Source organism: Paramisgurnus dabryanus, chromosome 11 (genome assembly GCF_030506205.2).
Source record: "Paramisgurnus dabryanus chromosome 11, PD_genome_1.1, whole genome shotgun sequence".
Lineage (NCBI taxonomy): Eukaryota > Metazoa > Chordata > Actinopteri > Cypriniformes > Cobitidae > Paramisgurnus > Paramisgurnus dabryanus.
Window position 1 is genome coordinate 22,453,494 of NC_133347.1, and position 15,039 is coordinate 22,468,532.

At 32.8% G+C, this 15,039-nt stretch overlaps 3 protein-coding genes across 7 annotated transcripts; 2 read left to right on the forward strand and 1 right to left on the reverse strand.

Annotated features, from left to right (window-relative positions):
• Positions 1–389: 389 nt before the first annotated feature.
• Positions 390–3,324, forward strand: LOC135741408 (uncharacterized). 4 transcript variants are annotated; one of them, XM_065260074.2, is made up of 7 exons: positions 390–453; positions 651–734; positions 951–1,028; positions 1,118–1,195; positions 2,487–2,626; positions 2,704–2,816; positions 2,953–3,324. In XM_065260074.2, exons 2-5 carry the CDS (start codon positions 665–667, stop codon positions 2,513–2,515), a joined length of 255 nt encoding a protein of 84 aa, XP_065116146.2. In that variant the 5' UTR covers positions 390–453; positions 651–664; the 3' UTR covers positions 2,516–2,626; positions 2,704–2,816; positions 2,953–3,324. The 4 variants fall into 4 exon arrangements, with proteins under 4 accessions (XP_065116146.2, XP_073672262.1, XP_073672260.1 ...); XM_073816161.1 differs by having other exon boundaries at positions 2,704–2,784; XM_073816159.1 differs by having other exon boundaries at positions 402–453; positions 570–734.
• A 1,609-nt stretch (positions 3,325–4,933) lies between these two features.
• asgrl1 (asialoglycoprotein receptor-like 1) lies at positions 4,934–7,512 on the forward strand. Of its 2 annotated transcripts, none has more exons than XM_065247449.2 (8): positions 4,934–5,044; positions 5,460–5,543; positions 5,754–5,837; positions 5,979–6,071; positions 6,189–6,215; positions 6,801–6,940; positions 7,020–7,132; positions 7,219–7,512. In XM_065247449.2, exons 2-8 carry the CDS (start codon positions 5,462–5,464, stop codon positions 7,382–7,384), a joined length of 705 nt encoding a protein of 234 aa, XP_065103521.1. In that variant the 5' UTR covers positions 4,934–5,044; positions 5,460–5,461; the 3' UTR covers positions 7,385–7,512. The 2 variants fall into 2 exon arrangements, with proteins under 2 accessions (XP_065103521.1, XP_065103520.1); XM_065247448.2 differs by lacking the exon at positions 4,934–5,044 and adding an exon at positions 5,202–5,344.
• Positions 7,513–7,577: 65 nt separating this feature from the next.
• Positions 7,578–13,527, reverse strand: pla2g1b (phospholipase A2, group IB (pancreas)). Its single transcript, XM_065260072.2, has 4 exons — positions 13,368–13,527; positions 9,653–9,803; positions 8,649–8,782; positions 7,578–7,796 (listed from the first exon to the last, which is right to left on the reverse strand). Exons 1-4 carry the CDS (start codon positions 13,414–13,416, stop codon positions 7,675–7,677), a joined length of 456 nt encoding a protein of 151 aa, XP_065116144.1. The 5' UTR covers positions 13,417–13,527; the 3' UTR covers positions 7,578–7,674.
• Between the last annotated feature and the right edge of the window lie 1,512 nt (positions 13,528–15,039).

A 15,039-nucleotide genomic window follows, 5' to 3' on the forward strand; every position in this document is an offset into this window, starting at 1 on the left:
CTTTGGGGGGCCGCGAAAAAATGCACTGTACACAAGGGGGGCCGCATGCTAAAAAGTTTGGGAACCACTGGTATAAAACATAGAGATGTATGTGGCAACTAAAAGACAGAGGTGACAATAATAACTAAGGTGACTAACAATAAACTAAGACAAAATAATACACAAGATGCCAAAACACAAGGACACAAATAAGCACAACTGTGACACCCACTGGTGACAGTAAAAGTTGTGGACAGTTGTTTTTCTGACTTGCCACCAAAACATGTATATTTTATAGTTATGTTGTCATGCACTTCTGGCAACTGCAATATGCTTTTGGCAGAAAACCCAGAGCTTCGGTTTGGCTTGGAGGAGAGGACCAACCCCTCTGGCGTCATTCTGCCTTTGCAAAAATCTTCCTTTTCCACTTTGTGCTATGGAAACTGCGTGTGTCACAAAGCAACAACTTCATCAGTAAGTTGAACAATTCTCTTTTGAGTTCTTTATTAGGTTTTAAACATTAAAACAGTTGTTTTCTTATTCAGAATGCTTGTTTCAATGTTTTTATATTCATTTTTATTATGACACAGTACTTGTATAGGTTTGCTGCAAACAGGGAACATGTTTCAGGGAAGTGGCAAATATGTTTTTGATGTCATCATAATCTATAGGCTGACCTCAAGGAATGCAGGGCAACAAATGCACAGAAGATGCAGAGGGAGATCCTGATAATGTGGATCCCTTTTACCATCAAGGCAAGTAATGAAGAGACAAATGCATTGCATTTAAATCTGTTTGTCATGCCCCTTCTTTTCTAAAGGCAAAAGCATCACTTTATAAAAATGCAGTACTTACAGTAATATGTTTTACTTTTCACCCAACATACAGTGAGTGCTTATTTGTTATAATGTTTTTTATGTGATGTTTCATTTAAAGTGTATTTACCATAATTGTCTTTGTGTCATCTTTAGGCAAATTGGCATGTGCCATGTTTTTGGTTCTTTTTATTCTGTCATTCTTGGTAATAGGAATCGTAACAGGTCTTAACTGTAAGTTACACCAATGAAAACTAAATGAATTGTTTTAGCACATTTTTATGGATTACTGATTTGTGGTAATTATATTTACAATCCTCAAGTTTCCAAGAACCCACAGAGAGATGAGAACAAAAGCCTTTTTTCTGATGAAAAAACACCTATTCCATTCCAATACAAAGGTATGACATGTTACAAGATGAAGTAATAGATAATAATATAATAATATGTTAGCATTTAGTTTAAATATTGTGTTGTATGTCATTACAACTATAATTTATATACATTTGTTATATATTGATACATACACTGTCAGACAAAATGGATAATAAATATTCCCTAGCTGTAACAGGTCATATACCATTTAAAATATGGATAGATTTGGTAACAATATGTACTTTGAAGTATATGAACTTTTTAAGTGCAAATGAGTAATTTTTAAAAAGGGTACAATCTAGGGACCATTTTTTGGGGTGGGGGGATTTTGACATATCTACAATCATAAACACCAAAGCACAGTGTAAAAAAATTGTGTAAAAAATGAGTAAAAGTCTGGCAGCAGAGTTTCCAGACAAATTCCGTCAAATTACAGAAAAAGAAAATTTTTCAAAATTATGTGCAATAAACTGTAAAAACACAGAGATGATTTTACAGTCAAAATTAATTAAAGTACAGAATATTACCATTGATAAACATCCCTTTAACCCTAAAAATAATGAACGTAAAAATCATAACAATATTATCTTTGAATGGTAAATTCCTGTAAATTACGGCTTTTATCAGTTAGTTTATGAAGCTGCCTGCCACTGTAAAAAAATCTGTAAAAAAGGTACAATTTAAAAATAATGTAAAATATGGGCACAATAAATTACAGAAATTTTCCGTAATACAAAATACTGTTTATTTTTGTAATTTTACATTTTAAAAATCCATAGAAACGGGCACAATAAATTACAGAAATTTTCCATAATCCAAAATAATGCTTTTTCTGTAATTTTTTATTTAAAAAATCTGTAAAAAAACAGGCACAATAAATTACAGATATTTTCCGTAATACAAAATACTGTTTTTTTCTGTAATTAAACAAAATCTGTAAAGAATGGGCACAATAAATTACAGAAATTTTCTGTTATACAAAATACTGTTTTTTTCTGTAATTTTACATTTGGAAAAATTTGTAAAAAAACGGGCACAATAAATTACAGAAATTTTCCGTAACACAAACATACCGTTTTTTTCTGTAATTTTACATTATGTTCTGCAGTTTATACATTTACTTTAAAATTAATGCTTTTCCATGTACAATAACTGAGAAATAGCATATAAAAATAAAAGTACATTACTTTAGGGATTTTATCAGTTAGCTTATGAAGCTGTTCTGTGTTTTTACAGAAATTAACAAAATCTTTACCATGTTTCCACTGTTTACCATAAGTATAAAAATCATGTCTGTTTGTGTTTTCTTAAATACAGGGCCCTGTTCGGATGGTTGGATCGCCTAAAATAACAGCTGTTATTTGTTAGTTGAAGCTCATGAGACATGGGAATTATCAAAGTCTCTATGTCATGAGCATGGGGCTCACCTAATGGTTGTGAACAGTGAGGAGGAGCTGGTAAGAAGTTAGCAACCCCACGTGTTTCTTTGATCTATGTTTTTATTTGTTTATTAAAGATGATGTCTTGATTTTAGGAGTATATTTCAAAAGTTGTTCAAAAGACGACTGACTACTGGATTGGTCTGAAAAGAGATGGAACGGGTAAATGGAGCTGGGTAAATGGAGATAATTATCATTTAACTACAAAGTAAGAGAATATAGCCTTCCTTACATGTTAAACTGTAATTATGTTCTCTGTGATTTCCCTTGAAAAGGAAACCTTTTTTTGGAACCTTTTTTCATGTCAAAATACTGGTTACTGAGATGGTTTGATCTTTTTTTAGTTTCTGGGATATCGGTCAACCTGGTCATGGTGATGTGGAGTCCTGCATTCACTTGAATGGAATCGAAAGCGCACGTCTGTTACATTATGCTGACTGTAATAGTAAACGATATTATATTTGTGAACGCAAACTAAGAAAAGTGTAGTATATAGTAGGAACATTTTGCCAACTGAATTATGGTGCTCTGTGTGCATAACTCTGATATTTTTAGATGTTTGTAAAAGTTAATTGATGGTAGATGTTGTTTTTTTCTTTTATTGGCATACAATCTATGCCTATATTTCATGCACATTTAATGTAAGGAAAAAGTGAGAGGTTTTGTGTCTCAAATAAAAATATGCCATATTTTGTATGTCTGCAAATACTAAAGAAGCTTTAACTTTGGTAATTTATCCCTAAACTATGTAAATTATTGTATAATACAAAATTGCTTTCATGATGGGTTGGAAAATTTGGATATTTTAAAGCTTGTGAGTGCATTTTTGTATGGTAATCAACTTTTCTTTTTTACAATAATCACCACATCCCACCCAAACATTTTAATTAAAAACAATTCAAATAGCATTCAGCAATTTTAAATACATAACAGATGTGTGTGCAGTGTGTGCGTGCGTGCATGCGTGCGTGTGTGTGTGTGTGTGTGTACCTGGTAATTATCACGTATTTGAGGTCCCCATGAGGAAACAAGCTTATAAATCAAACAAAATGATGTATTTTGAAAATGTGAAGTAGGAGAAAGGTTTTTGTGATGGTTGGGGTTAAGGACTGGGGTAGGTTAATGGAATAGTACAGTTTGTATAGAATAAAAAAATTTCCCCACAAAACATGGAAACCAGAATGTGTGTGTGTTTGTGTTAGTCACTTTTACTGCGTGGCAACTTTGGAAAATAATGTTACAATCCTCTCGGGCTGATCAACCGTGATATTTCAAGTTTTTGTAAACATGTAGATGAAAAAGCACGAGGTGAAGTTCTGTATCAAATAAAAAAAGAAAACCTACTTATTTAAATAACAGTTGTAATTCTGTTTGTTTAAATGCTTTATACTGTATTTTACAAATTTTTTTACCTACTGTAACTAATTTCGAATGGGTAAACAGGTGTTACAACCCAACAAAAAAATGTTACAACAAAACTGTATAATAATAATAATGTAATTGTAATTATTTCACAGAAACACAGAATTTGTATTCCGTAAGTAATTTTAACATTGGTTTAATCAAATTGGTTATTAATAAACGTGAGAAGATGTGAATATCTTTAAATTCAAATAAACCAAATAGGCAGAACTTTGGGTGCTTAGAGGAGCAGTAGGAAGAGAGTGTGTTAAAACTTTAACCAACAGTAAAAATAACACTGGTGCAAATCAAAATCCCAGATTGTAAACCAGGTACTGATTACCAGTAAATATACAATCTTTTGTACTCAAAGAGAGAACATATCAATTACAGAAAATCATATGTGTAGAATGTTTTGTTTTTTTACAACATGTGTGTTTCTAAATGCTTAATTTAGGTAAATAAAATTGTAGGCTACTCGGTTTGTTGATGTTTTTCAGTAAAACTACATTTTTAAAGACAATGCATGAATAATATATTTTTTTCTTTAAATTAATATTTCTGCAATGTGAGTTATTTTCAGCTCATCATCAAATTATTTCCTCATCCCACCCCAATTTTTTTGTATGCTGGAAAGCCAGATGTTTTAGGAATGTGTGTCACACTGTGTGCAAATCATAATTCTAGTTTCATGGAAAATTAAGCACAGTTCTTAATATTGATAATATTGAATGAGCTGATCACTGGCAGTTAACAACAATGCATTTGATCATGTTTCACACACAATATAAGTGTTCCCATATTGTCATTTTAAATAAGATCTTTTTAAAGATAAAAGCCCAATGGGATGCTATACTGTTGATTCTGCTATCAGTTATACTATTGCATAAGGACAGAAAACAGAGAACTATCAGGACAGGAGCAGAGGAAGGGAAAACCAACATAAACAGAAAGATTTAACAAATTTGAAAATTTGTATTTTGACATCTTTATATGACTGCATGTTACTGTCCTCAATTTATGAAAGATTTTAAGGTACAACTTCACTTGTAATTTTACAAGAAATAATCTTTTAAATTTGGACTTTTAAATATACAATTTTGTTTCATTTACAGTACTAGTAATTTATGTCAAAGAATTCATATACAGTTTTAAAAATACATTTTCTGTGTTTTAATTGTGCAATACAGGTTTATTTTGCTCTTCTCCATGTTTGTGATAAATGAAGTTCAGATGAAATCTGTCAGTTAATATTTAACAGTTTTCGTGGCACGTCCTTGAAACTCTTGCAGTTATATTCAGACTTAAGTCTCTTTATTTACTCTTCCATTTTTGGTATGTTATCTATCTTGCTTTTTTAAAATCATGTTTGTACTGATAGAATAAGAACACATAAATGCCATTCAAACATTGAATGTAAATATATCCAAAATCTTGTTTTTCATCTTAGACATGGATTCCATAACATACGACCGCTTTAACGCAACTGAGAATGAGATTATCCACACTGCTCCGAAATTTTTTCCTGAACCTGGTGAGTACCACACATTACAAGTGTATAATTTCTATTTTTTTATTTATTTAAGAAATGTTTGTGCTCTGGCTTATATTAAACCCTTATCATCAATATCTTTATATTGAAACTACTGTAAAAGTGAAAAGTTTTCAAGTGTATTTAACTATGCTTGTTTAATATTTGTATTTTCAGTTGTCGTATTATCAAAATGTATTTTTCTTACCACAGGTAGACAGAACAGAAAGATGTACATAATATATGGGGTTCTCGTCCTTTATATGCTTATACTGACTGTGGCTGTAGGAATTAAAAGTATGTTTTCAGCATTTCTCCTTGAATTTCCCTTGGTCTTATTAGTCTGATCTGAAATAACATGTGATTTAATCCGTTTCATTTTAATTGAAAGTAATTATTTGCACTGTAGATTGTGATCTTGACATTTTCCCCTGTCAGTTTCTCAGGTCAGTAAAGAGGTAGCTGATGTTACTCTTTCTCTTAAGACCTTTGATGCCTCCATTAAAGAAGCTTCTAAATCTCTGCAATTGGGTAACTGGTCACTAGTTTTCTTTCTCTTAAAATATTTTTGAAATGTTTACATAATACTTTTAAGTGTTAGTTCATATGTTGTCATTAATATCAGTCACGTATCTCTCTATCTCTCAGAAAAACTCCCTGAGCCTGTAGTGCAAGGTAAGGGTCCTCATGACAAAAAGTGGGGTCCAAGAGTCCACTTACAAAGCAGCTTTATCTTTTTCATTATATAAATAAACCTTACAAATGATATTGTCAGCAAAACAATAAGCATGGAAAGTAAATTGACAAATATTCTTTTACATGATTTTCTGATTTTTTTCATTTTTTATTTCAATCTGTTTTGTGTTTATTAGTGACCTGTAGATTTCTTCTACTTTATTCTTCTACTTTATTCTTAAATTTTTGTACAGTTTTTTGATACACTGTCAGATTAAAAAGCCAAAAATGGGTCCCTAGCCATCATTGAGATGCTACAGTATTTTTAAAAAGCGCAAATATGACCCAGTGACATTTTCTGACAATTTTTTGACAATTTTTTCTGACAGTGCACTATAAGTTGTTTTATTGTAAAGTGTCTGGCACATCCAAAATCTGAATGTATAAAGTTAAAAATAGCTTTTAAATCCCTTTGGATATTTTAATGTGGACCCCATCGTATTTCCTGTTTTTACTCATTCGTCGAACTCCTCATCTGCAGAAAACCTGTATAATTTACTGATTTGTTTTTGGTTGTTTGTCCAGGACCGTGTGAGGTAAACTGGGTGTTTTTTAAAGACTCCTGTTATTTTCAGTCGACAGCCGGGCAGAACTGGCAAAATGCTGAGAATATGTGTGTCCGGAAAAAATCACATTTAGTGGTTGTCAATAACATGGATGAGCTGGTAAGGCAGTGCATCAGATTCTGCATCATAACTAGTTGTGAGGTAAAATGTTTGATCCGTCTCTGTTTCTTTTAACCAGGAATTCTTGTCTTCAATTGTAAAACTTTCTACCAGCTACTGGATAGGGCTTGTTGAGAAAGATGAGGGCCAGTGGTCTTGGGTCGATGGAACAGATTATAAAGCTTATGAACAGTAAGAGTATTACTAAACAAAATCTGGGGATGATCAAATAAATGCACTGCTGAACATCTTTAATCTGACATTTAAACTGTTTTCAGCTTTTGGGATGAGGGTCAACCAGATAACTGGCATGTTCGTGTGAACGGTGAGGATTGTGGGCAGCTTCACGGACGATTCCGGGTGGACAAACGGAGGTTTTGGAATGATGCAGACTGCACGCTCTCTTACCCTTACATCTGTGAGGGCAAACCCAAGAGCCAATAACAAACCACACCACACACAGTAAATAATAAGTCATAGGTTACCATTTTAAAGAAACTACCATTGATGGAAGACTATCAAGATTACTAATTTGTTGTTTTTAAATATTAAAATACATTTTGTTTGTTCAACCTATGAGAGTTTATATGTAGATGGCTTGTTAATGGATTTCAAGAGAAAAAAAATGAGAAAGAGATAGAGAGAATGAGAGATGTGTTTTATTATCTGCCTTTAATGATACATTATATTGACAGGGTCTAAACAGCTGTCATCTCTCAATATTGTTTACCAGATCATTTGCACTTTTCACTGGGATAATGCTCATGCTCTGGGTTGTAACCGGCTTTTGCAAAACATTCAGCTGCTTTTCTGTCACATTCGCAGATAAACATCTCACAGGGGCGATTCGCTTCAGCTGCAGAAAAACAAAAACAATAGTCCAGCTTAGTCATTTCTCTTAATGGGAAATTTTACAATTCAGATGAGTTTCAGGTTTCATGGTACTTTCATTAATATATTAAAAAACACTTTGATGTCTCATTACTTTTTGTTTAAAGGAGACATTACACAAGGCTTTTTAAAATGTCAAATACATTTTTGGTGTCCCCAGAGTATGTATGTAAAGTTCTAGCTCAAAATACCTTATATTTAATTTATTATGCATGTTAAAATTGCCACTTTGTAGGTGTGAGCAACAATAGGTATGTCCTTAAAATGCAAATGAGCTGATCTCTGCACTAAATGGCAGTACCGTGGTTGGATAGTGCAGATTAAGGGGTGGTATTATCCCCTTCTGACATCACAAGGATTTGCAGAGAATGATTTACCAAAACTAAGTTACTGGGTTGATTTTTTTTACATTTTCTAGGTTGATAGAAGCCCTTGGGAACCAATTATAGCACTTAAACATGAAAAAAGTCTGATTTTCATGATATATAGTACTTATAGTACTTACTTTAAGCCTACTTAAGAAACATATTTATTCAGGCCTTTATTTTGCAATCCTGTTGCCCATGGTTTTTATTATTTTGATTTATGTGTATCACACAAAATAACACATCATGTAAACATGTATTTAGAAAAATTTTGACAATGTCAAAGTTACAAAGGTAAAAAGCATCTCCTTTTAATTACTTTTTTTTTGGGGGGGGAGCTTTAAAGTTCCCCTGTATTTTGTACCTTATTCCTGATGGACCTCCTGAATAATTAATAAAGCTTGTGAATTCGCTACTTGGACAATCTATCTGCTGTGGGTATAGTGCCTTACCATTGCATGTGACTTTCTTAGCTGCTTTATCGCACGAATAGGAATAGACTTCAGTGTATGGGTTGTCTAAAACACCAAAGCAGTCATCTTGTTGCCACGAATCAGTATAGCATCCATCATGCACCTCACAGCACCTTCAAATATACAGAATACATTTGACCAGTTATGCCTGGGACACACTTTATGATTTTTTTACATCCTTAACTCTTTCGCCGCCATTGACGAGATATCTCGTCAATCAAGAGAAAACACTTCCCTGCCAATGACGAGATTTTCCGTATTTCCGCAATACCGCTATTATCCACCAGGTGGCAACTTTTTAAACCCGGAAGTATTGCCCTATGGCAAGCGGCTGCATGTCCGTGTCTGTTTTAAAGATTGCTCTGAATGGGATCTCTATGAAAAGTCCGTCACAAAAATTGAATTATCTCTGCTTTTTGCTCAAAATGTGGTGTTTTTGCAGAAACCTACCTATATTCAAAAGCTGAATACAAAAGAACCACTGAAGGTAGGATGAAACAGGTTTTTTTTTTTAAAGCAGAGGGTCTGTTCTTTCATTTGGTATATTGTATGTTTATATATTTAAAGAAGAACATTTTCTGGAAGGCATTAAACTTTGGTGAAAATCATGAAAAACGCTGGTGCTGGCTGGCAACTTAAAAAAAAAAAAAACGTTGGCGGTGAAAGAGTTAATGATTTTAAATCTATGGGTGGTAGATTATGAGACTTTAGCATAGATTTTACAGACAGGGTCACATGTTATTGTTGTAAAGTAGGCCCACTGCTAATAAAATACCTGTTTCAAAATGTCTTGAGGTAAAACTAAATTGTGCAACATGCAGATTTGGTGCAGCTTTTTAAAAGTGGTATTTTTTAAAAACTTATCATTAGTTTTCTGAACGTCCCAGTCTGTCCAGAAAGAAGTGATGCATGGCTTTCGGAGTGACTGGCTAAAATGCCAATGTATCTTCTCATTCCCGTGTAACCAGACCTTTAAACCTAACCTGTCCAATTCATCCACCGGTGTGCCTGAGCCTCCCTTGCCGCAGTAGCATCCATAGTCTGCATAGTCCAGTAAAGGCCAGCTGTTAGGGATGGTACAGACGATCATTCTCCTGAACTGCCAAAGTGCACGATTTTGTTTGCTCGCCAACACTGTTGAAGAACAATAAGACTTCAGCTGTGCATTATATTAATTAGCAATCGACTCAATCTCATAATATTAACAGGATGTTCCTGTATAGCTCAGTGGGTTCAAACCTTGGGAACACACATACTGAAAAAATGATACTTTGTAATGCACTGAGTCGCTTTGGATAAAAGCGTCTGCCAAATGCATAAATGTAAATGTAGAATAAAATATTACGTTTACAATATAGACCAGATAGGCTTTCGTTAGCTTGTGATTAAACTTGTCATATACGCACACAATAGTCAATATTTTTCATGCAGCCATTATTTTTTTCCACTTTTGAAATCTCTTAAAAGCTTTGTTGTTGTCTGTGTACGTTTGAAACATTGCTTTTATTTCTGGAGTAAATACTGGGAACCAGTAAATCTATACTGGATTTAGGCTCAAAACACATCACATAAAAAAATGATTTAAACAGCTGATGGTTCAAATGAAACCATAAGAATTTATAAAGTAAATATTTTATCTGTTTATATTAGAATTTATACAGTAGTGTTGTCTTAAATGCCCATTAATTACATGATATGAACTGAACTATTTTTTGTGCAAGCCAACGTATTCCTGTGAACTACATATTACATTCTAAAAACTAAATCGCACTAAAAGTGGTTCACTGGCTTGTTATCATAGGGAAACCATTTTAAGTGATATAACACCTATGAAGTACCTGTGTAGAACCATATTGTGCTATAGTACCATATCTGGTGCTATAGTGGTGCTATATCACCCCCGGATGGTTCTTCATAGGTGCTTTACAGGTGCTATATAGCTCTAAAAATGGTTCCCTGAGATTATGAGCTTTTAGTGCTATTTAGTAGTACAGTTTTTTTAATACCTTTAGGTTACTTGATAGAACATTGCATTGTACTAAAAAATTTCCATGTAGCCAAATGATTCCTAATCATTATATACTAACACAACATTTTTTCCAATTTAATTCAATTCAAATTTTCACACTTATAATTTACACTGATGAACATATTGAAATGAGTCTTTATTTTCATTGTGTGCACACAAAGTAGTTCAAAACAATGAGATAAGGTAGGTATTAGTCAGTAATTACTTTAAATTGTTTCAGATGGATATATGGAAATATTATAACAAAGTTAAGACACAGGATAAATAAAACTGGGGCGATTTTCCAGACAGGGATTAGATTAGTCCTAGACTAAAATATCGTCCCCTTGGAATTATAAGGTTCTATCTGCAGAAATTTTTGCATTACATAAAAACTTATATGGGGAGCAAGTTTCTTTCAAACATGAAAATAACAGGGAGGGACCCTAAATATATTCTAAATATATAATTTCAAAATCCTCTCAAATTTGTAAATGGGTGTTTTTGGAATGGGTCAAATGCAGATAGATAATAAAAAAACACTTTTTGCTTAGAATTATAATGTTCTATCTGCCAAAACATTATTTGAACATTAAATATAAAATTTATGTTGTAACAGTGTCTCAGAAAGGATTACATTTTACTTTCTAACACATGTAATGACATTTATTTCTTATTTTTAGCACTTCCATGTATTTAGGACATTTCAAATTAAGCAAGGTAGGTCAAATATTTTGTCCAGTGCAGATGTTATTTTTTTTGTACCAATTTGGTGGGTAATTAAAGACATTATTGCAGAAATTGTTACTCTAATCTTTCTTTTGTTTAGACAGAAAGCAGCTACTGTAATACATCTGAGCAGGACTTTCCATCTAAAGTGGGTCAGGTAAAATGGCTTTCTCTCTAGACATCAGTACAGTATGGCTGAAATAACATGCTAACAGTTATTGTTGTAATTAAGACCCCATCAATTAAATTGCTGACTATTTGACCTTTAAGACATAATATTGTAAAAATAAAGACATTTTAAGACTTTAAAAACTGCAAGAAAACAGACATGCTTCAGCAATTGTTAATTGTCAGCATTAATTCATAAAGTTTAATAATAAAATTGAAAATGATTCTCTGACTATAATATCACAAAAAATGTCAGACTAATTTTTTTAAAACACAGAACTATAATACTCTCTGACTCTGTGACTAATTTTTTAAATCACATAACTATAATACTCTATGTGACTCATTTTTTAAAACACAGACTTATAATACTCTCTATCTGTTAGTGGCATGAATTTAAACATGGACTTAATGTCACTCATCTTTGCCTCTGAGATAATGGTCAGTTTGGAGAGTACCCTTGGTTTGGGTAAGATGGACGTAGGTGCCAGGCTTCTCGTGTGTTTGCTTGATCGTCTTATGTCTACTTAAACTCTTGGCTCTGCATGTGATTTTGTGTAATGAAGAGTATATGGACACTAATTAAACACAATCTGTGACACTTCAGAAAATGGAACCTGTTTGTACTGAAACAGCTTGAAAGTCATACAAATCTGTACTCTTCATTTGTATGATTTCATATGGGTTGTTCCTGTTCACCTGCAGTAAAACGAATGGTGAAAAGAATTCAGACACTCCCATTGCCTTAACAATATGGCTGTGTATATTGTCTACCTCCTGCACTGCAGAGTGGCCTGTATTTCATTGTTATCTTTTTGATTTGAAAATGCCTTGTAAGGAAATGTGTCATGGCAAAGGCTATTATGGAATTTCTGTTCTGTGGCACATAACTATCACTCTTATCATCTCAGTGGCATGTGAATGATCATGTACAACGCATTCAAATATTTTCAACATCATTTCCTCCCCTGCCTGACATAACCTCTGTGCACAAAACACAGTAGCTTAACTTAAAAAAACATCACATAACGTAAATAAGAATATGTGAATAACTGACAAAAATGTCAGATAGAACCTTATAATTCCAAGGGGACGATATATGTAAGAGCTGTCCAAACTGAAAACAACTTGCACTGACATATTTTAAAATACATCAGTGCACTTTGTTTTGCCTAAAAACGCACACAAGAAATGGTTTTAGTAAGGCATGTTTGTTTAAACAAGTCATATTTCCTAATTAAACTAAGGCCTAGTCCTGGTTTAAGCTAATCCCTGTCTGGAAAACCATCCATAAATATTCCACTTTTTACTTTCACAACAACTCTTTCCAGAAGTTTTAAGTGTTGTTCTAAGCACTCCTACACTTAAAAAATTATTTATTGAATTTAATAAATTTTTTAAGGTAAGTGGTTGCAACCAATTTATTTAAGCTACATTTAAACAAAAAATATTAGTAAAGTAAAATAAAATATAAAACTGTTGTTCAAATGTAGCTTAAATAAATTGATTGCAACCACTTACCTTAAAAAATTGATTAAATTCAATGAATAATTTTTTTCAGTGTATATCTGTTATTTATCTAACAAATGTGAAAAACAAAAAGTATTTAGTCTTCCATATAGTTATCATGACCATTGACAAACATCTTTAACTAATAATTTTTTGTTAATAACTTATTCAAATTTTATAAAAACTATTTCTGTGAAATGTCTGCAATAATAAAAGATAACAAATGAATATAATTGGGCTGTTTACAGAAGTTTTATGGTAATATATATTTTCAGGATACTCACAGGCGGGCAGACAGGCACTCAGGACCACAAGCTGCAAAAAGGCATTCATGGTAGACTACAAAGGCTAGAATTACAGGTGGTAGTGGCGTTTTATTTATATAATACTTTAACCTTGATGGGTGGGTCAAAATGATAAACCGGTTTGATGTATTAAGCACATGCAGTTTGATCTGCAAACATACACGTACACAAAAAAAGCACAAATCATATATAACTGTCTCACTTTTTTTCTTTGGGAACATCAGCATGTGTTTGCCATTTGCACAGCTGGTACAAGAATTACGTTTTTTTCCAATAAGGACATGAAGGACAAGTAAGGCTTGGAAAAAGTTAGGTTGAACTATTTTGAGTATGCAAAACAGCATCCTAAACATACATGCAGGTTTATGCACAAACGGATCTTAAAATGCTCTGAAAGAGCAAATTGGATTCAAATTGAATTTAGAAGACACACTACTGTTCCAGGGCTTTTCCTTGCAGTTGGAGGTGGTGTTAATCCGGAAGCTCACTTGCATGTGTACTGTACATGGCTATAATCAAACACTTTACAAGCAATGTATTTTTTGTGTTTTAACAATTGAATTATTAAAGAGAATTGTAATGATTCACTTTTTATTTGATAAAACATTCAATTAATTAAACACAACATAGCAGCTAATGCTAATGAACCAAAGGTTCGGACTAGCTCCTTCTAGCCAAATGATATGACTATATAACAACTTAATTATATCAGAGATAATAATAATAATAATAATCATTTTTATTTATATAGCACCTTTTCAATATGGCTGTGCATATTGTCTATCTCCTGTACTGCGGAGTGGCCTGGAGTAGAGTATTTCATTGTTATCTTTTTAATTTGAGGATGCCTTGTAAGGAAATGTGTCATGGCAAAGGCTATTATAGAATTTCTGTTCTGTGGCACATAACTATCACTCTTATCATCTTAGTGGCATGTAGATGATCATGTACAACGCGTTCTAATATTTTCAACATCATTTCCTCCCCTACCTTACATTACCTCTGTGCACAAAACCCAGTAGCTTTGTGTAGTAAGAGTATACAAGTTAAGTTTCCACATATAAAGTTGATCCTGATTGGATTGTAGATAGAAACTTTTTGTTTTTTCAATAAAAATTCCCAAAATGTACACAACTTAAAATAACAACGACACATAATGTAAATAAGTTGTCACAGAATAAGAATATGTGAATAACTCAATTTTGACGAAAATGTCAGATAGAACCTTATAATTCCAAGGGGACGATATATGTAAGAGCTTTCAACACCCAAGGTCACTTTACAGAGATAGGGAAAGATAATCATAAACAAACATAAAAGTGGTGCCCACCAAAGCACATTCTATTAATAGTCTCAATTGGAATATTTATTTATTACATATTTTTTTTAGATGAGCTTGGCTTGGTTTAGGTATGTTAACATTTTAAACAATACTAAAACATATCAACAAGTACATTTAAATAAAATCAACAAGCAGCCAAAAAAAGTTTTGAGTAGACTATATCAAAAAGTTTGATCCATTGCGGTAACCCTTGCTCAAAAAGGTTGGAGACCTCTGGTTTAGAGTAATGTGCTCACTCTTTCCGTGGGATCAGGCGAGCAGCAGAATTTTGAACGTATTGTAATCTTTTGGTATTTTTAGCAGAAAGGT